This window comes from Aquila chrysaetos, chromosome 6, assembly GCF_900496995.4.
Source record: "Aquila chrysaetos chrysaetos chromosome 6, bAquChr1.4, whole genome shotgun sequence".
NCBI classification, from domain to species: domain Eukaryota; kingdom Metazoa; phylum Chordata; class Aves; order Accipitriformes; family Accipitridae; genus Aquila; species Aquila chrysaetos.
This window is the reverse complement of record NC_044009.1, coordinates 23,016,960-23,040,633: the sequence shown is the minus strand read 5'-3', so window position 1 is coordinate 23,040,633 and position 23,674 is coordinate 23,016,960. Positions and strand designations below refer to the sequence as shown.

At 44.2% G+C, this 23,674-nt stretch overlaps 2 protein-coding genes across 8 annotated transcripts; one reads left to right on the top strand and one right to left on the bottom strand.

The window, feature by feature from the left end:
• Positions 1-3: 3 nt before the first annotated feature.
• On the top strand, positions 4-11,659 carry CLK1 (CDC like kinase 1). Of its 6 annotated transcripts, none has more exons than XM_030018278.2 (13): positions 4-176; positions 6,056-6,213; positions 6,406-6,595; positions 7,699-7,789; positions 8,212-8,278; positions 9,197-9,313; positions 9,445-9,611; positions 9,689-9,783; positions 9,870-9,999; positions 10,136-10,218; positions 10,765-10,844; positions 11,092-11,182; positions 11,279-11,659. In XM_030018278.2, exons 2-13 carry the CDS (start codon positions 6,056-6,058, stop codon positions 11,489-11,491), a joined length of 1,482 nt encoding a protein of 493 aa, XP_029874138.1. In that variant the 5' UTR covers positions 4-176; the 3' UTR covers positions 11,492-11,659. The 6 variants fall into 6 exon arrangements, with proteins under 6 accessions (XP_029874138.1, XP_040980293.1, XP_029874137.1 ...); XM_041124359.1 differs by lacking the exon at positions 4-176 and adding an exon at positions 1,280-1,428; XM_030018277.2 differs by lacking the exon at positions 4-176 and adding an exon at positions 4,698-4,813.
• Positions 11,660-11,817: 158 nt separating this feature from the next.
• BZW1 (basic leucine zipper and W2 domains 1) lies at positions 11,818-23,110 on the bottom strand. Of its 2 annotated transcripts, XM_030018290.1 has the most exons (12): positions 22,977-23,110; positions 22,402-22,475; positions 20,151-20,327; positions 17,125-17,219; positions 16,808-16,873; positions 16,384-16,519; positions 15,684-15,793; positions 15,396-15,566; positions 14,884-15,030; positions 14,422-14,560; positions 13,354-13,476; positions 11,818-13,086 (listed from the first exon to the last, which is right to left on the bottom strand). In XM_030018290.1, exons 2-12 carry the CDS (start codon positions 22,463-22,465, stop codon positions 13,055-13,057), a joined length of 1,260 nt encoding a protein of 419 aa, XP_029874150.1. In that variant the 5' UTR covers positions 22,466-22,475; positions 22,977-23,110; the 3' UTR covers positions 11,818-13,054. The 2 variants fall into 2 exon arrangements, with proteins under 2 accessions (XP_029874150.1, XP_029874151.1); XM_030018291.1 differs by lacking the exons at positions 22,402-22,475; positions 22,977-23,110 and having other exon boundaries at positions 17,214-17,219; positions 20,151-20,228.
• Positions 23,111-23,674: the final 564 nt, after the last annotated feature.

Below are 23,674 nucleotides of genomic sequence, written 5' to 3'. Positions count from 1 at the left end.
TAGGCGAGAGCAGTGTCATAGATGAAACCTCTCTCTCCTAGAGGATTAAAGACCTTGTTTAGAGGAGTGCTTGCTCTTGTACTGCTGTGTTCGAACGGTAACCTCTTCAGCCTCCCCAGAAGGTGGATTTGAAACAATCGCTTCTGCCTCTGGCACAACGCTTTTGGTATGAAAGAGTAAGTGTTTGTGTCTTTACATAGCTGTTGATCGAAACTAGGTAACCATGGATTTACTGTAACTTGTTTTTCATCACTTTATTGCACAAACAATAGGGGGTAAACGCAACAAAGAGTGGTGACAAGAAGACCGGTCAGACTTCTAATTAAGAATATCCTGATACACCCAAAATAATCAAAGATACTGTGGCCAAGATGATGTTGAACAAATAAGAGGGGGCTGTTGTTTGGTCTTATTTGAGACCAAATGTTGGACTCAAATAAGAAAGTCTGCAAGAAGGTACAGAGTTATCTGAATATTGACTGTTCAAGAGGAAAAATAAACATGCATACATATGTGTGTGTGTGTGTATATATATATTGCTGATCCTATGCTCAAGTCACTTAGTATAGTAAGCATAAAATAAACTGACTTAAGCAGGGAAAAGAGTCATTTGTACATGTCAAAAAAGCAGTTCTCCACCGTGGACATACTGGGAAAAGCAGAATGTTCTACTCTTCCTTGTAGATTTAAAAAATGCATTTTGGCATCAGTTTGTTTTCATAAAGCAGGAAAAAATCAACTCATTTGCATAGAGGTTCACTTTCTGACTGTAATACGTAGAGGTGAGAGGGTGTATTTCTAGTTCCAGTGTGCATGAGAGACCTGGATAGGAGAGAGTACCCACAGTTTCTGCATCCAACTCCTACCATTCTGGACTTCTTCCCCCAGTCCTCTTTGGACTCAGTCAACATCACTTAGCAAAGTCCATTCTCATATATATGCCTTGTAATCCTTGGGAAGTCCAGGTCCAGCTGACTTGCAGTCTGCTTCAGACCAGTATTTCCCATTTGGAGACTTTGCCTCTTAAAGAGGAGAACTTAACTGCAAGAGAAAGGCAAAAGTATGCCAGATTACTGCACTGTTAATGAGCAGAGTTAATCAGTACCCTCTGTCTGGGACAAAGTTTCTATATTTTATATGGAGTGTTGCTTAAAGCTCCTAGCCTTTGCTCCAGACTTAATACATTTTACCATAATATTTTAGGCAGTCAGGTAAAGGATTTAATTATTTTAGCTCTGTGCTCTTTCTGTCTCTTCCATGTAACCAGTGGTAATAGCAAGTAGACAGAAGCATGCAACTGCGTGTTTGACTGCCACATGGACACTACTGTCATGCAGAAGGAAGAACATACTGGAAGCTTTTCTACAGTGCAAAGGAACCAGTAATTTAAAATGCTGACATCTAGCACTGAACTGGAAACAGTTTCAGGTCTATTTTTTTTTTCCTCCACAAAAAGAATGCTGTTATATAGAATGTGTGAAATACAGGGACACCAAGCAATTTGCTCTCTGGAGGATACATTAAATTTAGATCCTTTCTTTTTCATCTAAAGTTGTGTATTGAAAGGAGAGTGATCTTCTGGGACAGGATTACATCCTAACTTTTAAAAATTGTATTATGTCTATTTTCCTGTTTGTGGCTCTGAACTTCTCCCAGGTTCTCCGTGAGAATCTGGAATACAACAGGAAAATAACGGTGGGGGTTGGTCCCATCCATTTGTTGAAGAGAAAGCAAGGCAAGAGAGTAGGAAGTTGCCCAGCTGTGGAAGTGTGTGATTTTGTGGGTGGTTGCTGGGTACAGCATACGTGCAATTTAGTTCTTGCACAGAGTCAGCTGTTGTGTCACCAGCTGTTTGGACTTTTGTGACATGTATAATCCTTTAAATAGCAAAAATGTTGCAGACAGTACTGTTCTTATTGCTGTCGACTTGTACTTTATAAACTCCTCCATTTACTTCCATCAGTCTGGTCCTTTATCACAAACACTGCAGCCACAAGGTGAGTTCTGTTGAAATCAGTCTAGCCATGCAAAGAAAAATACGTACATTAATACAACAGTCTTGAATTATGACTGTGATGGAGACTCTCACCATGTATATTCTAGATTGTCTTTGACCTTTGCTAGCATTAGAAAAACAATAGGTAAAGTTGGTGTTAGAAGTATGTCATACTGGGAGCAGTACTTAGTCTAAGCTGGAGAGCAATGGACAGAAAGAAAATAATGGTGCATTATCTATGGTCAGTGACAAACTTGCATGTGTGATGTACCTATTGTATGTTGATCACAGGGTCAGCTGGGGAAATAAAAAAACAAAGAGTGAGAAGAGTCGCTTATCAGGTGTGGAAGTGTTTCAGAAGGTTTAGTCCTTTCCAGAATAAAAAAAATCATTGGGTTTTAGGGAACTGTGAAAAATGATCATGTCCAAAACAGGATTCTAATTAAAGTTTACAATTTATTACATGAATAGAGGCAAGCAAACAGCACTGGGTGCACCGGGAGCCTCTGCTCTACCAAGGCACACCCCGTCAGGTCTAATTGTGCAGGTTAAGTACAGGTTCTACATACATATTCACTAGATTCCTGAGAAATGTTATACATATTAATTAGTTTCCCAGGAAACTATTAGCATATGCAAATGTACTTTACGCAGGCGCATTGAAGGTCTCTGGTGGTCTTCAGGAGTCCTCTGGTGGTCTTCCATAGTCCTCCTCACTTGTCCGCTATTTGACCCTCCTCAGGTGATTCTGCGCAGTATGGTCCTTTACATGTTTTGATACATCAGTGCTTGTTAGTGTTCTTATTATCTAAGTTCTCATTAGTGGTATAGAACCATATGGGTAGTTTAAGCTAAATTATCTACAAGGATGGGAACAAAGGCAGGAGTTCTTATCTTTTCCGGCCTTATCTATTCAAGCAAGGCCTCTACTTGTGCCTTCTTAACAAGATCGTAAATTCATCGAACACTTAATTTAAGTCTTGTGATCGCTCTTGGTTCCTTCTTGCTCATCATTCCCAAGTACCAGTCTCTGACAGGCTTAATCCTTGACAAACACCAGTCCTTGGTATGTAAAGTTACAGAGAGACAATCATTAAGCAATAAGCAGTTTGTTCTCTATATCAATCCCCCCCCTTTTTCTTTAAACCTTTGCAAATTCTTTTGCAACTAGAGGATTCCACTACTTCCGAGAGACCGTGTAAAGTATTTTTCGATTTCTACTTGATGTCTGATTTTATTTCGTTTCCAACTTTCGTAATTCCCTACTGTTATATGGCTTTTGCAGGAAGCAAGAACTATATACATACTCTCCTACTTCCCTTAGGCCTACGGTTATACAAGATCAAGCAAAACGGTTAAAGATTGCATATGCAGAGAGGGTCACATTTCACCATGCGGCCTATCATTGTTTTATATTGACACGAATCAGGTTAATATATTTCACAGGAACTGATGTGTATAGGCCGTTATAGTGTTTCAGGACTGTGTTATCCTTAGATGGTCTTTTTCCACATAAATTAGATTGCACATGAGATGTTTGCTTATTATGGGTTTTGGAGAACCAAATTTCAGGCGTAATGCTGGTTAGCTCTGCTGAGGTGACAACTGATAGGTGGGTGATGGGCTTGAAAGCTGCTTCTGAGAGAGGTGGTGGCTGAAGGGCTGCAGCAAGGCACGGTGAGGTGAGAGGGGTGGCCGTGACTTAAGCTGCCACGTGTGCAGTAGTAGTGAGCAGCAAGAGGAAGCAAGGGTTAGTTCTGGGGGAGGGTTTGGTTCTGGTTTTTGTTGGTTTTTTTTTCATTCTGCGGGTATAGAAGACTGATGCGTACTTTACTTGAAGAGTTACATTTAGTTTGTTTGTTTTACAGTGGGTATTTATGTTCTGTCCAGACTCGAGAACATGACTAAAAGCTAGTAAAAGATACCACGAGACATCTGGGGGGAGGGAAGAGGCGTTTGACTATTTCGGAAATGTTTTTTATGCCAATGATTTGCAAAGATCTCTTTCATTTGTTAAACCTCTGTTGATTTAAAGCTGACTGGGTATATTGAGAGCGTCTAACAATTTGTCTAGGGAATTAGAGAGACAACAGACTTTATCACCAAGGGCAAAAATGATGATTTAGCAATTCAGAGTCTTACAAAAAAGACCAATCTTCTGGCAGGCATTCTTAAATGAGGGTTAGATTTTTTTTTTTTTTTTTTTTCAATATCACATTCCTTGTCTTCCCAAGTTCTTGGCAGGAAAATGGTTGAAGGTTTTGCATAGTTGGTTTACTTATGTGAAAGCATGCTAATTGCGCTACCCGATGAGGCATACAGGGCTACCCTAAAAGGTTGTGAGCGGGTGAAATGCACCTGTATCTGTCCGAGGAGCAGAACTGGGAGAGCAGCGGGCTTTCTTACCACGCAGTGAGGCGAGGGGACAGTTACCGCTCCCGGGAGCGGTACCAGCAGCCGGGGCGCCGTGGGACGGCGGTGCCCGCGCAGCGCCCGGCCCCGCTGAGGGCTGAGGGCGGTCCGTACCCAGCGTGGCCGGCGGAAGGGGGCCACTGCCCTCAACACCTCTCGGGAGGGCAGACCGGCTGGCGGGGCCGGCGAGCCCCCCGCCGCCTGCGGGCGGGGGAGCGGGGTGTGGCGGGGCGGCCCCGCCCCGCCTTGTGACGCCGCGGGTGCGCTTCTGTCGCGCCGCCGCGCTCCAGAAGGATCCTGGCAACGCCATTTTGTAGCGGGCCGCGCGGGTAGAGGGTCGGCAGTTGCGGCGTGGAGCGCAGTGGCGGCTGCCGGAGAGAGCGGCGGCTCCCCGGAGCCGCGGAGGTGGGGGCGCTGGGGGGGGCGCTGCGCGATGGTTGCGGCGCCGTGCCGCCGGGCGGCGGGGACGAGCCGAAGGACGGCGCTAGGCGCTGGGCCGGGCCGCCGCCGAGGGGAAGGCGGGGCGGGGCGGAGGGGAGGGGAGGGCGCCGCTGGGGTGCGGGGGCAGGAAGGAGGTTGTCTCCGGCCGCGGGGGGCGGGGAGGGCGGCCGGTGTCTCGCCTCGTCCCCGGCGGAGCGGGCGGGTCGGGTGGCCGGGGCGCTCGTCCGCCCCCGCCTCCCCGCGGCCGCCATGTTCTCTGCCCGCGCCTCGTTCCGCGCGGAGGGAAAATGGCTTCGGTCGCTTTGGCGGGGGAGGCCGGCGCCCTTTCCCGTGCCGCTGCTCGGCGTCGAGAACGGGGCCTCTCGCCGGAGCAGGGGTTTGGTGGGCCGCGGACCCCCTGCCGCCCGGGGCGGGGGGGGGGGTGGGCCGGGGCGGGGGCGGGGGTGGGCCGGGCCCGGCCCGGCGCCCCGCGTCTTCGCGCCGGGTGTGCGGGGGGCGCCCTCCCTTGGGAGGGGACAGGGCCCCGCACCGCCCGGCCGCGGCGCCCCGGCGCCCTCGGCGCCCGCGTCCCGCTTGGTAGCGTCGCCCTTGCTGCGGAGCCCGGACGCGTCGGTCGGAGACGCAGCTTGTGAGCTAGAACCGATTTCGATTGGAGAGTGAAGTAAAAGACGACGTGTGTAGTGAGTTACTTACCTTTTCGAGCTAAGTAGGAGTTGGGTAACCTCAGTTTCATTGTCATTTTGGCTTAGCGCTAGGAATTCTCAGGGAATCTATAGAAAGAAGCATGGCGAAAGTTCCTGACGGGTTCCTTGAAGTCCTCAAAAGCGCACTGGGCGATATTCGTATGCCCTTTTGAAGTACACGGAAGCCTTCCATTTTCCTCGCATATGCGCCTTTCAGTGCCTGAGCAGCTTTGCAGAAATAACACGCGCTGTATGCGTTTAGTGTCTGAGCCGCGATACTTCTTTTTAAAATGTTTTGTAAGAAGTAGGTTATTGGTTTATGTTCCCCTATCAAAAATGGTTGATTTGAAAAAGCTCTGGAATTAAAAAATAACGTGCAAGAAACAGCAGAGAAAAAATGAAAATTGGGTAGTTGAGGAAAAATGCAGTCTTCATTGTAGTGTTAATTTGATAATTAATGGCTTTGAAAATGAATTGTTTGTCTATGGGATGCAATTCAAAGAGCAAAATACCTTTGTTACAGATGCGGCATTCCAGGCGAGCTAATTATCCTGACTGGGATAAAAAAGAAAGTCCGGATCACAGAAGATGTGACAGTGCTAGTAAGAGAAAGAAGAGATCATTAAGTGCTGCACAGGAGAACAAGCACGGCAAACATGATCTTTCTAAACTTCCTGATAGGTAAGTAACTTTTTGACTTCCGATATCAGCAAGCATACGTTTTACAATTTTATTATTCTCATCAGGTCATCTGCTAATGTACTCATTTTTGAGTTGGAGATATTTCAAGACAGATGTCTTACAGCTTAAATAGCTGTCTTGACAGGGCTACTAGAATTTTTTTAATTGTTTTATTTGATCCTTTGTTTGTAGTACCGAAACCAAATCTGTAAATGAAAGAGACCATCATGAACGACGCTATGTTGAAGAATACAGAAACGAGTACAATCAAGGATATGATACTGGGCATCACAGTAGCAAATCATCAGGTCATAGTGGGACAAGTAGTTACAAAAGGAAATACAAGACACCTCACACTACCTGTCATCATCATCATTCACAGGTGGTGTGACCAATTTTAATTTAGGATTTTTTTATTTTAAGAAGATAGTCAGTCATCTGGGCAGTAATAGTTGAGTGTGGGGTTTGGGAAATTCTGTCAATAATAGTTTATTATTTTAGCTAATATTAGTAGATTATTATTTTTGCTAGGATTTTATTTCCTTCAGTGAAAATGTATAGTTTGTAGGTATGCTTGTGATACCACAGAATGTAGTCTTGCTATTTGTTCATTGGATGTATCTGAGCAGAGTAATAACCATCAATTGGAATACTTGAAATACAGGCATCGCTTTCATGCCTTCAAAATTTTTATTATGACAAGCATTTACTTCAGCCCTACTCAAAAATTCAAGCACAAGCTTTTAGTCAAAAGCAAGTTGAAGTGTCACTGAAATAGCAAGGAGATAATGTCACATTTTTACTTTTTTTTTTAAATCTGTTAGTAAGGTGTTTTAAGTATTGCTGAAAAATCTGTAGAATCAGATATGTATGATGTCTGCCCACTAGCAGGGCAGTTTTTCTGATTTCTGTTAATATAAAACTCTTAAAAAAGCTGAAGATTTGGTTTATAATTTAAGATCTTCAGCTGAGACAGCCTAAAGTAGATGTTTATACTGTGTATGATTTAAAAAAAAAAAAAAATTCTTATCAAATACTCAGACCAGTGATTTAATCTCTATTACTTAAGATGGGTATTTTAATTTGGCCACAAGGCTATTTTTTTATATATATATAGATATATATATATAAGATAATTATTAAATTCTTTTGCTTTAAAAAAAAATACGGTCACTGAAATCTTAAAGTAAAATTCAGTGAACCAATCTTCTTTTAAAAGAAAAACAATTGTGTTGTAATTTTTTGTTGCCTTGCCACTTTGAGTATCTCATCTGAAAATCTGTTCCTTGCCATGTTTTTCTCCTGTAACATAAACTATGTGCCCTGTGAATTTCCGGGGACTGAATTTGAAATTGCTCCTGCCAACTGTTTGTGGCCTGGCGTGTATCTGAATGCCTGAATATCTCCCTGCTGAATGAATTTCGTATTCTGACCTGAATTCACTCGGGTTTATTGATTGGCTGGACGATCTTGGTGCCGTTCCAGAAGAGTCATCGAAGGAAAAGATCCAGGAGTGTAGAGGATGATGAGGAGGGTCACCTGATCTGTCAGAGTGGAGACGTACTAAGTGCAAGATGTATAGAATATTTTTCAAAATTTATTAACTTTTCAGATAGAATAAGTTCTTTTAGAATAAGATGTGAGGGGGCTTTGGAAGTCTTTTCTTTCTGTCTTGACTTTTTTTGTTTGGGGGTGGGGATTGTTACTCTTTTTCTGTAGAACTTAAATATTTTTCTTTTTTCTTTTCCCCCCTTTTTTTTCCCCCCCAAAATAGTAAATGAAGTTAATGAACCTACTAGAATGAGACCGCTGTAAATGTGCCTTGATGAGAGTTGTCCAGTAACATCTCTCAAACTAGATATTTACAATTTAAAGCAGTGCAGTCTAGACTAGCGTCAGTGATAGTACTTAGTCTTTTTGTTTTATTTTTCTTTGTTTGCTTGTTTAATAGCTGAGTAAGTTCACAACTTCTGTTACAGAGAGTTCTTTTCTTTATAGATGAGGTTGTTGCTACTTTGGGTGAAGGTGCTTTTGGAAAAGTAGTGGAATGCATCGATCACAAAGCGTAAGTCTTTAATTAAATACATGTAATTTTTCTTACCAGTGCTATCTCAGTGTGGTTCATGAAGGGCTTCCTGATTGTATCAGGTGTTATCTTGACTTCTCATATGCTGCTCTGTGTATTTCTTTAAGGCTGCTGCAGTTCCCAAACATAAATGTATGTTGGTACATCCTGCCAAAAACAGCACCCAGACACAAGGGTTGTGCAGGACTGGCGGATGAGGCAATGGGTGCGTCTCCTGCAGGCGCACCCCAGCCTGGCAGGGGTCGAGGGCTGATGGGGGAGGTGGCCTAGACAATGTGGGGTGAAGCTGCACCCCTCACACTGGGAAGTCCTGGGGCCTGCACCACTTCAGCTCTGAATAATGAGCAACATTTCTGACATCATGTAGTTTACCTTAAAGTATCATCTGTGATGATGCAACGCCATTTGGGTTCTAGCAGTGAGCATGTTATTAATCAAGAATGTATTTTGTGTCTGATGGCAGTTTTGCTGTGTGCAAAATAGTATGAAACTACACTGTCTTTCTGGTCACTGTAGAAGGTATTTGACACCTGAGTTAAGTTACGTTTTTACTACTTAAATGACTGAAGGCAGCTTGTCATTTTTGACTGACAGCTGTGTTAGGCTGCGATATGTGAAGTTTCTCCAGTGCTAGCGCAGCATACGTAAATACAAAGGGAAAGTAAATGGGGCTTTTAACCTTTAAGAATAATACCGATAAATAAGGTATTGAGTGTGTTTTCAGAATTTTAAAGATGATTAGTGTGTTTGTGCAGAGATGAACCTTGATTTTATTAAGTCAGTATTACTTAAAAAAACACCTTTTCTGATGAGGTTGCCATTGTGGGTGATAATTACTGAATATTCTTAATTAAAACTAGTCATTGTTCTCACCACTTTTAAAACCTGTCTTTTCAGGGAAGACAGACACGTAGCTGTGAAAATAGTAAAAAATGTTGATAGGTACTCCGAAGCAGCTCGTGCAGAAATACAAGTACTGGAACATTTAAATGCATCGGATCCCACCAGTAAATAGTAAGTATACAAAGCTGACTGTACTTTGTTTTGGCTTTGATTTCTGTGACATCACTTTCTGTAACATATGACCTATATATCTGTGTTACGCAACTTCCTGTTGCGATTCATGTGTTTTCCTGCTTTTGCAGTTGCTGTGTCCAGATGTTAGAATGGTTTGAGTACCATGGACATGTCTGCATTGTTTTTGAGCTACTGGGGCTCAGCACCTATGACTTCATTAAAGAGAATGGCTTTCTGCCATTTAGACTGGACCACATTCGACAGATGGCATATCAGATCTGCAAATCTGTGAACTGTAAGTACGTTTCTTGTTTGCTTTATTTGTTAAAATTTTCTTCACGGAATTTGCTAATTATACTTTTTATTTTGCAGTTCTGCATTTGAACAAGTTGACACATACAGATCTGAAACCAGAAAATATTTTATTTGTGACGTCTGACTATGTAGAAGAGTATAACCCCAAACTGGTAAGGTCCTGTCCTCTTCCCCACTCCCCCTTCAGCCCTTGTCTGGGTTTATTTGGTCACTGGCACCCCACTGTGCTTCATTTCAGAAATGTGATGAACGCACACTAAAAAATCCAGCCATCAAAGTTGTGGACTTTGGAAGCGCAACATACGATGATGAGTATCATAGCACTTTGGTGTCTACAAGACATTACAGAGCTCCTGAAGTTATCCTAGGTCAGTAGAAGTCTGTTAGGCTCATCTTCTGTGTGAGACTTTTGGCATGCTATTGAATAGCATACAACAGCAGTGTTGAGCTGTTGAACTCTTTGCAGCTTGCTATAAACATAAACCTTCTGAATCTGTTTCGCAGCACTGGGATGGTCACAACCATGTGATGTTTGGAGCATAGGATGCATTCTCATAGAATATTACCTTGGATTCACAGTATTTCCGGTAGGTAACTAAGAACCTCAAAATGATGCAGCATCTATAATGTTCCTCAGCTTGATGAAAACATGCTACAGAGAGGTGAGGACCAAGCAGAATCATCTGTGCAAGAAATTAAGCTGCATTTCTCTGTAATGCCAAGTTGAAGAGAGCAGATGATGTAGGCACAAAAGAATTTCCTCAGCAGCAGATTTCTACAAGTTGCACCTGTTAACATTTGTAATTTACAAGCCACACTAGTAACAGATGTAGCTTCATCTATCACCATCAGCAAATACTACTCAAATACCTGAATTCTGTCATCTTGACAATATTGCTGAAACTTGAAATTTATGAACAAAGGAAAAAAAAAAATATAAGGCAGGGTAAAGGGAACACAACTCCAGTACAGTGTAAATTATTTCAGGAAACAGTCAACTACAACCTCTCTTTTTTTCCTTAATCTGAAACTGATTATTGGTTGCAGGGTATAGTCAAAAAGGAAGTGAGGTTAGTGTGTGGTTCTTGGTAACTCCCTCTAGCAATGAACAAACATGTCTCCTTTCCCTCCAGACCCATGACAGCAAAGAACACCTGGCAATGATGGAGAGAATACTGGGGCCTTTGCCAAATCACATGATAAAAAAAAGCAGGTAATTGCATTTTTCTGTACCTAGACTGCTATAGTTTAATTTAATTATTTTCAGATTTGGTTTAATAGCAAATTTTTAAAGAAAGTTTAATAAACTCAGATTCATCCTTCTGTTCTATTTAACAAGCTGGCCACTCTTGTGGAATATTCCCAGCTCATTTCCCAAGTTGAGAACAAACATGCTGATAAACTTCTAGTGAAGGGACAAAACAATCTTGGAATAACAAACTGTGGTCTGTTTGTTTAAGGAAACGCAAATATTTCCATCATGACCGGCTGGATTGGGATGAACAAAGTTCTGCTGGTAAATATGTCTCGAGGCGCTGTAAGCCACTGAAGGTAAGATGACAGAGGGAGGATGCTTTTTGGGGAGAGGAGCTTTAAGTGCAATTATGAGAGTAAAGAGAGACATGTTTTCTTGTTTCCTTCACGAAGGCATTCATGACCTGCCATGATTCTGACCACGAGGACCTCTTTGACCTCATTGAAAAGATGCTGGAGTATGACCCAGCCAAGCGCATTACTCTTGAAGAAGCACTGAAACATCCTTTCTTCTTCCCACTGAAAAAGGAAAAAAGGGCGCTGTCTCCTATAGCTGAGCAGGCTGATGCAGATGTCAGTCCACCAAAGAAATATAAAAAATGTTAAATATTTATTGTGTACAGTTATTTTGTAAATGGCCTATTTTGTATTATGACTTTTTGGATACTGAAGTTTAACACAGCTGCTGGCATAAAACTTAAGAAAAAGATACTGATGAACCTGGTTGCATTTCCTCAGTAAATAAAAAAAATCTCAGGACACTTGTACTTTTAACACACGGAAAAGAGCACCTTCTACTCTATAAAATAGGCCTCCTAACAGCAAGTATTACTTCAACAGTGTTTTATTCAACTGTCATTGGAATAGCAAAAGACCTAGGACTTTTAGTGTCACTGGTACTTCCTTTTTGGGTAAGAGAACAGAGACAGCCCTTGTGTAAGGATGGCCTTTATTTGTTTAAAAAAAAGTTACAAAGTAAGGAAGATCACTGTGATATTGAATAGATTGCATTGTGATCACCAATTTTTTTTTTTATTATTTATTTTAGTAGGTATACTCTGGTTACCAGTATTTCAGTTAATGCTCATTATTAGCTTACAACAGTATAGATGTCACTCTTTTACCAAATCTTTCTTGAATTATGAGCTGTCCTGAGACTTTCCATTAATTCAGAGTTTCAGGGAGCAGGTAGGCTGTTTGGTTTAACATGTCAACTGTCCGCATAAAATAATCTCTAAACTTCAGGGGGAGGGGGTAGAGTTTAGTCCACCTTACCTTTCAGCAGTCATGCATTTACAGAGCAGCACAAGCAAGCTGCCCCCCTGCCCCAGCCCTGCTAGCAGCATAGGCCAGGGCTCTAGAAAGCTGTTGGGCAGCAGTGCATGGAACAGCACTGCTTGTGCTTCCATGAGAAGTGGCAAGACTCCCCCAGAACTGATGCCTCGCTGTAAGGCAGCCGGACAGCCCCTCGGGGACTCAGGCCAGCAGGCTCAGAGATGCCACTCTTCATGCCCCACCACAGTTACTGTTCACTGCCACCAGAACAGCTCCTCTCCAGTAGGACACTGAGCTCCCAGGAGCAGGGCAGCTGCCTCACCCAGCAGCTGGAAGAGAGGATTGCTTTATGCTGGACATATAATGAACAGATGACAAAGTCCTGGGGGAGATGGACAACCACCTCTGGAACAGGGTTATTTGGAGAAAGTGGTACAGACTGAAGTGTCACACCGAGTTACCACACAAGCCGTGGCCTCTTCCTTTTGGAGGCTTTTTATAGTTTAATTTGCAAACAGAACTGCCATAAATCTCATTCACCATATCATGTCTACTCAAATATAGATAGAAAACCCAAGGGGTAAAATGGATTTCATTGTGGAAGGCCTTAAATTACATTATTACAGTAGAAAATACAGGAGGTAGAATATAACTGAAAGGACAAATGCAGGTTAGAGTCAAATCTATAATAGCTCTGTAAGCTACTTAAAACATGGTTTTAAAAACTAAACCCAGTATTTCAATAACTATAGAAAACAGTTAAAATAAATTGCCATGAGAGCCCTTATATCATGCTTGATACAGGGAGGTAGGATGTAAGAATCAGAAGGACACATGAGACATGACACTTATCTACAGCTCCTGTTTACTTTACTGAGGACAGAGTTTCACAGCTCAGTCACCCTCTTCCGCTTCAGACTCCGACTCTGGAACAGAGGGACACCTTATCAATAAGCTGCCAGCAGGTTAGCCCCCGCCCCCAGCCCCTGAGTTCAGCTGCTGCCCTGCATCCTAGCTGCTATTGGATCCACATGGATTTCAACAACAAGCTTTTCTAGCCAGTACTGGGGGGCACACCTAGTCTCAGAGGGGCAATTAACACTCCCCCCCCCCCCCCCCCCCAAACCAAAGATTATTGCACTAAGGTTCCCAAAATGAACAATCTCAACTTGTGAGCTAAGCTGCTTGGTTACCTTCTTCAGCATTCTTGAGCCATTCGACAAACTTTTTCATTTGCTCCAGAAAAACGCTCTTTCCTTTTGCAAGATGCGCATCTTTATACCACTTCAGGATGGGTTCTTCGCTCAGAACTTCAGCTGTAAGATGTGCAAGAGCAGTATTAACACAGCACACCACTGAACACCAGCTGCTGAGAACACCTGATGGGGGGCCTTTGCTTCCTCCCCTAGAAGCATCACCATATATAGTCCCTTCCCTGGATATGGCTGGACATACCTGCACCAGGAGTGCCTCCTATTTTAAAATTCTGAGAACCACGCATTTCAGATCAGCTGCTGGGAGTTTCCTGAGCACTGACTGCACCTAGGAGCTGCACTTTCACTCCCACTAACAGCCTTGAGTATTTCATAGCTATTAGAGTACATCACCTCAATGGAAAGCTTCAGTCAATAGCTAAGAACAGATGCAAATTCTTTAAAGCCCAAAGCACACCACAGGAAATGTTTGGTTTTTAAAATTTTACAATTACAACATACTCTTCAGTTTAACAAGTTTCCTTATGTTCCTGTGGTGTTTCCATAGGTGTGCAGCATGTTTTTCAGTAACACCTTTTAACAGCCATTTAACAGAGAGCCTAGAGCACTCCAGAACACCTTGGTGGTCTCAATCTCTGGCTGTTAAAGAGTCAGTGTTCAGAGAGAGAACTAAGAAGAATACACCTATCATGTCTCTTTCCCTAACTTAAAAGGGCCAAAGACCCTTAAAAATCTGTATTTAGCTCCGATCTACCACAACTCTTAAAATCTACTAGACAGGCAGGATCCGCGTCTAGAGAAGTATTTCCCCATGTGCCAAGGACAGCCACATCCACCATTGCATTTTACTGCTCCATCTTTGCAAAGAAGAGGTAGAACATTCTTCAGCCCATGAAGTGCAATGTTGTAGCACTGATCTTCCCTAAAGGTCTTACCAGGACTGAAGCATTCTGCAAATACAGGCCTTAAAAAAAAAAAAAAAAAAAAAAGAAAAAACCCAACCAAACAGAAACAACCCCCCCAAAACTACAACCCCACAGAAGTTACCTTTATAGAAGAGCACCACTATTTTCTGGAAGGCCTTCATGAAGTGAATGTTGTCATAACAGTACTCCTGAATCTTCAACAGAAGAGTCAGCTCTGACTGACCTTGGGTAGTAAAGGCAGCAAGTAGAGGGCTGTATTGCTGTAACAGGAACGACAAATTGGCACACACCGAGCACTTCACATTTATCGCCCGACTAGACTGGTTTTACAGTTTCCATCAGCCACTGCTTAGAAATTTGCAACCCCTGCCCCACCTGAGCGTGCTTGTACAGAAGTTGTACTGCTTTTGCCTCAGTAACTTGGACTATAATACCACAGTTACAAGGGGAAGAATGCCCTGTCTAATGCTGTCTCTGCATCAGAGGCGTTGTAAGTCTTAACTCATTTAAAAGGGAACTGGAGACAGAGGGAAGCCCGAGCCCTACCCAGCGGGTGCCAAAGTCTACACTTCAGTTACAATACCTTCAAGTGCTTAATGGCTTGCTCTGCTACCAGCTCCTCCTTTTTGTTCCATTCCACTGTGCTCATTACACTTGACCAGATTATGGCTACCACAGTCTGTTCTGAGATGTTGTTTTTCTTCATCTCCTCCTTCACGTACAAGATTATCTGCCAGTTACAGTAAGAGTCAGCACATATGCCACATACAAAGCTAAGCAAAATTAAAACTTCTGTTCTAAAGGTAACCCAGAAGCCTTCAGAACCACAAACAACCCCCTTGATCATACAGCAGGATTCAGGACATTAAGGAAAGACTACAAAGCTAATACCAAAACACTCTCGTCCTAATGTTAATTCTTAGTGAGAGCTATATATTTAAGTTCAGTATTTAATTAGGCATATCTCTTCTTCAGATTAGTATTAAAGGCTATTGTATTTCAGATAATTTGAACTAAGTTCCTAACAAAAAAAAAAAAAAAAAAATTTTTTTTTAAAAAAGCAGCACACCACCTTGTCTACAGACAAACACTTACATCCTTGAATGGATCTCCCCGTGACATCTGCTCCTGAAGTTCTTTCTGCAGCTCTTTCCGAGCCCCTATGGTTTGCTGGTTCCTAACATATTCGGAAAGTTCTTTTAGTCCCGCTTCAGTGAAGTACTTGGAGAAGTGTTCAACACTTTGTTTGTTGGCTGGGAAGAGTTCCTGAAAACAAAGTTTACAAAGTCTTTCACAAAAGAAATGCATGCTGAGTACTTTGCTGGTAAATGCTATTTACTAAACTGCCTTAAGTAGTACATCAGTAATTTCAGTGGTACTCACCATCAGCCTGTTATCCATGTTTACTTTACGAAGACTGACAGCCACTGCATTAATATCTTTCTCATTTATCCAGGATTTGAACAGCTTGACTGCAAAAGCTGCAGAAACACCTGTGCAATAGGAGTAGTACTATTACTACTGAAATTCAAAACAAAGGGAATCATAAGGCCTGAGAGTACAGAGCACCTAGTTTGTCAGACCCCTGTTCAAAGCAGCAGCAGCGGTGCTCCAAGGCAGCCCTAGCACCATCTGCAGTAACTCTGCCTGAGGACACTGCAGCCTCCTGCACATTGGACTTTTCTTACTGTGCAGCATCACAAAGGCTTCCCTGTACTAAACTCAAACTCTCCTTACTGCATTTTAGGAAGGAACCTAAAGACACGACACACCTTCTGCATCCTGAAGGGTCCCTCTCCGAAATACGGTACTGCCTTGCTGGGCAACACTAGTGACAGCAGCCCCTGGTGTCACACAGGGAAGTCCTACACACAAGCTTTCTGACAAGACTAGTTTTCTACAGTCTTAGGAAGACCTTCCAGGCTGTGAGGCAGCATGTTTACTTTTGCTAATCCTGTAGTTAATCTATTGCCAGATGAAGCTTGTGAGCCACAAGGGTGTATTGTCATCATGATTTCTACCTACATGTCATGGTTCTGTCCTCCCCCACTCTCCCCTAAAGGAGGACTTGGGCAACACTTACCTTCTTTAACCAAGTTCTCATTGTAAAGACTGTTGAGAATTGACGCATTAAGTGTCCCATTGGCTAGCAGAATACCCGTCAACATGGCCAGTTTGTTCCGCTCAGACTCTGAGAACCCTTTCAGGAACAGCAGCAACTGCAAGAGGAAGTAAGAAGAGGTGCCATAAAACTACCATCTCTCACTAAAGTCTGGCTACTGCCTCCATGTTAGACACTTTTGTTTCAATCAAGCTATTCAACTAACAGAAGCACTGGTTTGCTGGTAGTCTTCTCCACTAGTCATACAAGCTAGCTGTTCTTCCATTAATAACTTAAAAGTGTTCTATTTTAATAACCCATTGTATGATATAACTCTTCTGTATAGAGTGATTAACTAATAGAATTTGAAGGTTTATTTGTCTGCTGCTAAGGACCTAGTTCATACCTTTTTGACTTCATCTTCAAAGCCTTTCTCCAGGTACTTGTAACGCCTGATTAGCTTGTTAAAAACCTAAAAAGATACAGAGTATTATTTTTTGCTCTGAACTACCATTTAATTAGAATTAAAAAAAAAAAAAATCCAGTTAAATTGGTCTGAACTCTTTAGAGCACTGTTAGCTTAAAACAGTGCTACTCTATCTACCTCTTCTAGTAAGCTTCTTAAAGCCATGCATTATTTTTACCTAAACTTTCAACTACACAAACATTTCATTTTTGACCACTAAACAGTTTAAGTTAAATTGTACTCATTTGAGAACTAACCTGAGCAAAAGCTTGCATGGTTTCTAGGTCTTCCTGTGCTGCAAATACACAGACGTTTGTGCGTGTCATGTCATCTGCCAGGGTACCACCTGGGGCTAAAGAAAGGTTTCAGCATTAGTGGTATTACTCCCCCAGTGAGAGTACTGAGTAGTCTCCACAGTAAGAATTCCAATACCCATAACATGCAATGCATTGTCCTTTCTTGATGAACTGAATGACTGGATCACTGAAGACACCCCTACTTTTCCATCTGCTCCACTGCTCTAGTGGAACTTTAAAATCAGTAGCTTAGATATGAACACTTAAATATTCTGACCCCCTACTGCTAAGTGGATTGGCAACACATCTTGTTTACATATTGTCATGGTTTAACCCTAGCACCATGCAACTACTCGCTGACTCCTCCCCGCCCCCCAGTGGGATGGGGGAGAGAATCAGGGAGTGGGGGGGTCGAGGGGGAAGTAAAACTCATGGGTTGACATAAAGACAGTTTAACAGGACAGAAAAGGAAGGGAAAATACTACTACTAAGAGAATATACAAAACGAATGATGCACAAGACAATTGGTCACCACTCACCAACCAGTGTCCAGCCAACGCCTGAGCCGCAGTGCCTCCCAGCCAACTCCCCCCAGTTTATATACTGGGCAGGATGTAATATGGTATGGAATAACCCTTTGGCTCATTTGGGTTAACTGTCCTGGCTGTGCCCCCTCCCAGCCTCTGTGGACAGGGCAGTATGAGAAGCTGAAAAGTCCTTGACTTCGTATAAACACTGCTTAGCAACAACTAAAACCTCACTGTGTTACCAACATTACTCTCATCCTAAATCCAAAACACAGCACTATACCAGCTACTAGGAAGAACATTAACTTTATTCTAGCTGAAACCAGGACACATATTGGTAAGTTAACATGACCATATGAGCTCATCTTCCCTTAAAGGAAGCCACTGAAGCTGCCTAACACTAGCAAGCGTCTTTTTAGTGTCTGCTGCAATACTGCTGCTTTGTAAGTAAGTGTCTTTTAAGTAACAGAGTAAGTCACAACAGGAGATGAAACACATAGAGATGCATGTTCAAAATTCAGCACCCCAGAAATGAGCTTGAAACTTTAGTCTTGAAAGGCACTTCAGGTTTTTAGCTGCTAATTAGAAGATGCTTCTTCACCATTCCTCTTCAGTTTAATATGGGCATTTGACTGGTAGCCAGGCTGCTTCACTAACTAGGCTGAATTTCAAGTCACCAGCTCTGATGCCAGAATACCTCATCACCAATTTCTATGCCATCCTACATGTAATGGAGATCCTTTTGTTATGTATTAGCCAGAAACATGACTTAAAGATGGAGATAAAGCATTAATGGTAATGATATTAAAAGGTGGTGAGGCAACAGGATAGATGCCAGTTTTTATTTTGGCCTTGCCTGAATAAAGGTCAAAGCTAGTCTACTTACCTACTTTTTACAGAGAGGGAGTTGAATAAAGGATCCCTGTATCACCATTAATGCAGCAATGCATTTTTCCCTTCCCTCTCAGCCTCATTTCTAGAAGGAACACTTCCTAACACAGTACACACTGGTTAAGACCCTTGAATGTAAACCCACAGATTGTAACAAGTTGTACATTAACAACTTCAAGCAGTGATGCTCCATGTGGCAGACAAGTTTACTCACTCATGCTACCAAGCTCTTTCAGCATCAGCAAAAGAACCTCTTGCCAAAAGGAACATCACAGTAACTTCAGTCTACATAACACTGTTCCAATACACAGCTTTGAGATAAGCAGGCACATGAAGTTAAACCACTTTGAAAGCCTTGCTTTTCAGTGTTTGAGCAAGCCACCTGACATTTCTACAGCATCAGCGTGAAGACGACCTCAACATGCAACAGATGCATCCTCCCAAACCAGCCACCCCACTGCAGAACTGCCATCCACAGTCTGACTGTAGCCCAGAATCAGGTGTTTCCTCTCCTCCCCCTATGCATTTAGGTCATTTGAATTCTATTTCTGTTACATTACAGAAAATCTTCTGCAACTGCCAAACTTCTCGTTTAAGTCCTCCCTCCCAACTATTGCATAACAAATGCTAAAATCAGAGACAGACCTTTTCCAGCCTAGGCAGACAACATAGAGGGTCCTCTTTGCAGCCTGTATTTTTACCTGGGTCCCTGCCACCTGAACCCCTTCTCACTAAAAAGTATTTAGTCAAGTAGGAAATGTCTAAATCTAGAAGTACCACTTTTTTTTTTTAACTACTTTTGAACCTCATTTAGCTTCCTTTACTTCTTACCTAGTTGGTGAGCATCTGTTGCACTCTGCTCTTTACACACAGTGCGCACATGAGCTTACAAGATTTTTCATCATCACGTTTCACTTCCTCAGTTCCCTGTGTTTTTTTGCTGACTCAACCACCCCTCTCATTCCTCGCTCCCTGACATCTGCTAGAGCCCATGACTTCACTATTGTCAACAACAAATGATTTATAATAGCATTTCCAAGACTAAGCACATCAGCTTCTTCTGTGAACAGTCTTACTTTCCAAAATAACAGGGCAGGGTGCACAAAGCACAGGATCATGTCAGAATCTTTCAGGGCAACTCTGTTGGTCTTGCAACCACAGACCACCCACCTGAAACAAGCATTCATCCATTGCACATCAGCAGAAGTGAACTTGACTACAGAGTCAAGATCCACGCCTGGTTAAAAAAAACCAAACCAAAACAACCAAACAAAAAAAACCCCAACAAACCTCCAATATATTTTCCTTTAAGCCAAGTTTGTACAGCCTACACTTTGAAGAATGCACACTGACTCAAGCAAAACTGCAGTAGGTTATACAGGGTATTTCTACAGTAATCTGATTGCTCAGTCCGTCACTAAGATGGTCAGATAGTTTACCACAGATAACTTAAACTCTGTTCTACACACTCAATGGGCTCCTTAGCAGAATTTTCACACTGAAAGAAAACAGTGAGCTTTTGTAGTCAAGTGAATAAAGGCTGACAGCAGCCCCATCAAAGGGACTTACCCAGCATTCCACCAGCCACCAGGATGTCAAAAAGCGTTTCCGCATAGCGGCGATAGTCAAGTTTTGCACCAGAAGCATCAAGAAACTTTGCTACTGCCTCCAAGTCAGTGCCGGTTTCGGTTAAACCTTGAATAATACAGTCCTGGAACTGAGTAGGGTCAAACCTCTCTTTTTCATCTGTAAAGACAAAGCATTGAAATAAAGTTGCCACACACAGCTGTCTGGTTTTTAAAGTTTGTCATTTCAATCTTATTAAAAAAACACAAACCCAAACCTGCACTGACAAGCCTGACAACTGGTATTAACTAGCACAAATAGTGACTTAACAGCATAGCCTAAAATGAGTTTCAGTGGCCAATATAGCAGTAAGTTTTACTGGTTTCACTCCCCTATTCAGTCAAGGCTGGGGGAAAGGCTATCAAAAGCTAAAACATTCCTTAATTACCCCTAATTGAATTCTTACTGTACTTTCACCAAGAACAACAGTTGTTTGTGATTATCATTAGCTGGCTCTAACAAAGCCTACATGACTTCTCAGTTTGATTCTTATACTCTGGTTCACATGTCAGATCACTTTTTCCCTCCAAAAACAGATGCTTAGCTACATGCTGGAAGGCAATTCTTAATATGTGCCCCTACAATTTTGTACATTTGACTCCATTACTCATGTTCCATTTCTGCCCTTGGGGCCTCTCACTGTTTTGGACAAATTATTCTGACTGAAAAGCTGCGTACCATTATCACGTTAGAGCCAACTGACAAGACTTGCTTTGTGGCTATGAAGACCATCCCCTCCTCTTAATATGGAGTTAAATGAGTCTGAAGCAATTGCTTTTCCTCAAGTGCCTGGGGGAAACAGAAATCTGAGCCAACATCTTGGTCTTAAATAAACATGAAATGATGGACTGTAACTGCAGATCTATTTAGCATCCTTTGTTGTTGTTAAAGCAGAACACAGGCTTCTTCACATTTGAGATGCATCAGTCGATCATAGTCTTGTTTTCATTATCGGTAGGGCTTAGTTAATATGCAACAAATCTATCCGTGTAACTAACAGAAAGCCTTAAATGGAAGAGGTCTTCAACTTTATTCATCCCAATTTGTCCTTAGATTATGCAAACCACGAGAGGAAAAGCTGCAAATCTTAGAGTGCTGTCCACAGCAGCTTAGCCAGTTCTGTTAGCAACCTTTCTGTAAGGGGCATACTAGTGTCCTTACATTCAAGGCAAGTATCAACACGTTGGTAACAGCTGGGTGGAAGTCTGGAAATACTGGATCAGTTATTTTCCACACCAGATCCGTGAAGCTCATTGTTACCGCAGAGCTGCTTGGAAGCCAAACTATGGTTAAATGCTTAAAAAGAGACAAAAACCTAGGATGTCAGCATTTCATCTGCTGGACAGACTAAATCCAACTCTCTCACTTCAACTGTTTCTCAAGGTGCTTTTACTTTAAAATAGGTTCTGTAAGTCAACACGTACTTCTGTACAACTTAATTACTACTTCAATATGTACAGCACCCTTAATGCTGTCAGTTTGAGCTAGAACACTGCTAGTATATTACAGTATTAAACAGAAACTCTAACAGCTGTCCCCACTTCCTCTTTAGGTTTAAGAAAACACCACCAAAATCCTAAATTATTCACCACACCTCTTCAGTCATTAACTCTTCTTATGGGAGAAACTGTGCACACACAGAGATAGGCACTTGCACATCCCACACTTTGCGTGCTTTTTGTTTGGTTGGTTGGGGGGTGGGGTTTTGGTCTTTTGTTTTGTGGGGTTTTTTATTATTATTTAAATCAGGTATTCTTATAGCATTAAGGGACAATGTAACTTTTATCCAGTGGCTAACACTGAAATTCCAGCTAGGCTAGATGCTCCTCAGATGTATGTATTAACCTGCAACAAGCCTGTGCTGGCGTTCCCCTGGAACTCAGGGGTACTAGGTACTTCTGCTTTCAGGCTAAACACACTCAGTACAGTTCTAGAAGGACCGTCTCTTAAGCCAGATTATCATTGTAAATTCAGCTACAGTTCTTAGTGGCAAGTATTTTTTATTAGCGCAGAGAGCACTCTAGCACCCAGAGTTAGCCTCAAGACTTTGTATCTAGCACGGTCCATTTAAAAGATTTACAAGAAGAGCACAAAGGCGTTGTTAGTTTATCACCAAAAAGCGGCTTTTTAGAGGGGGCCACATGCACAGCACCGACAGCGGGTACCGGCAGTACGCACACCGCGGACAGCTTACCTCTTTTTCTAGTTTTAAAACGCTGGCCCGATAGCGTCGGCTTCTGCGGCTTTTGATTATTCATAAAAGACACCCTGCAAAGAAGCAGGCACGCACCTCAGCGCGCTGACGACGGAGCCCGCCCGCCCGCTCCCAGCCCGGCCTCCCCCACTCGGCGGCCGCTCCCAGCCCGCCCCGCGCCGCTCCTCCTTCCCTCCCCCGGCCTCCATTTTCCCCGCGGCACAGGGCCACCCGCGGGGAGGCGCCGGCCCCCGCCCCGGCTACCCGGCACGTACCGGGCCTCCCCCGGCGGAGGCGGCGGCAGGGCGTTGGCGAGACCTGCGCGGAGCGGAGCCGGGGCCTGCGGCCTGCCCGCGGCGGCGCCCCTCGCCCCCATCGCACAGCGCGGAGGAGGCGGCCTTGTTGCCGCCGCGCTCCGGCGCCCGTGCGGGGAAGATGGAGAACGAGCCCCCCCGCCTCCACCCGAGCGCGGCGCGGCCGTTACGGCCCGGCCTGGCCTGGCCTGGCGGCAGCCGTCCCCATCCGGCCGCGCCGTCCCCCGGCAGCCGCCCCCCCGCCCAGGCCCCTCTCCTCACCGACTTTAAGGCAGAGAGAAAACGCCCGAGCAGCCCGGAGCGGAGGCGGGCGCGAGCAGCAGCGAGGAGCGGCAGCGAAAGCTCTCCGAGCGGAACCAACGCGAGAGGAAGGGGGGAGGGCCGCGCTCCGCCCCGCCCGGAACGGACCATCCCGCTCCGCCAGAGAGGATGGAGGGAAAAAGGGCCAGGGAAGGGGGCCGGGCTTCCCCGGGGTCGCCTGGCTCCCAGCGGCCGGCCCGGCGCCGCGGACCCACCGGCACCTACCGGTCCTCTGCCTGAGGTGCTCCCCCTTCCCCGCCAGCGGGGGTGCCCGCCCGCTCCCCCTCCCCGGGAGTGAGCGCGTCCGCCCCCCCCCGCCCTCGTGATTTACCGTCACACGCAAGTAGCCACCTGGTACCCGTCCCCCCGCCGGCCGTGCGCGTGGATCAATCCCTGGGGGGAGCGCGGCGCCCCCTGGCGGCACGAGGCGCCGCCCCGAGGGAGCGGCCCCACCGCATCCCCCCGGGTCGGGAGGGTCCCGCGTGGGGTCGCGGGCCGGGGCGGCCCTGCGGTGCTGCCCAGGCCGGTCCGCCGGCGGGAGGGCTGCCGTCTGGCCTGGTTTGCGCTCCGATGAGAGCGGCCCACGGAGCGGAGGCGGACATGGAGCCCTGCTTTGCGTGGGGTTTCGGCAGCCCGCTGTGTGCAAGGGGGAGCTGGGA

Coding starts and splice junctions, on each gene's coding strand:
- CLK1 (XM_030018278.2), top strand. CDS start 6,056: ATGCGGCATTCCAGGCGAGCTAATTATCCTGACTGGGATAAAAAAGAA. Junction 10,000..10,135: donor AGCTCCTGAAGTTATCCTAG/GTCAGTAGAAGT, acceptor TCTGTTTCGCAG/CACTGGGATGGTCACAACCA. Junction 11,183..11,278: donor GGCGCTGTAAGCCACTGAAG/GTAAGATGACAG, acceptor TCCTTCACGAAG/GCATTCATGACCTGCCATGA.
- BZW1 (XM_030018290.1), bottom strand. CDS start 22,465: ATGAATAATCAAAAGCCGCAGAAGCCGACGCTATCGGGCCAGCGTTTT. Junction 16,874..17,124: donor CCATGCAAGCTTTTGCTCAG/GTTAGTTCTCAA, acceptor GTATCTTTTTAG/GTTTTTAACAAGCTAATCAG. Junction 15,794..16,383: donor TGAGAACTTGGTTAAAGAAG/GTAAGTGTTGCC, acceptor CCTATTGCACAG/GTGTTTCTGCAGCTTTTGCA.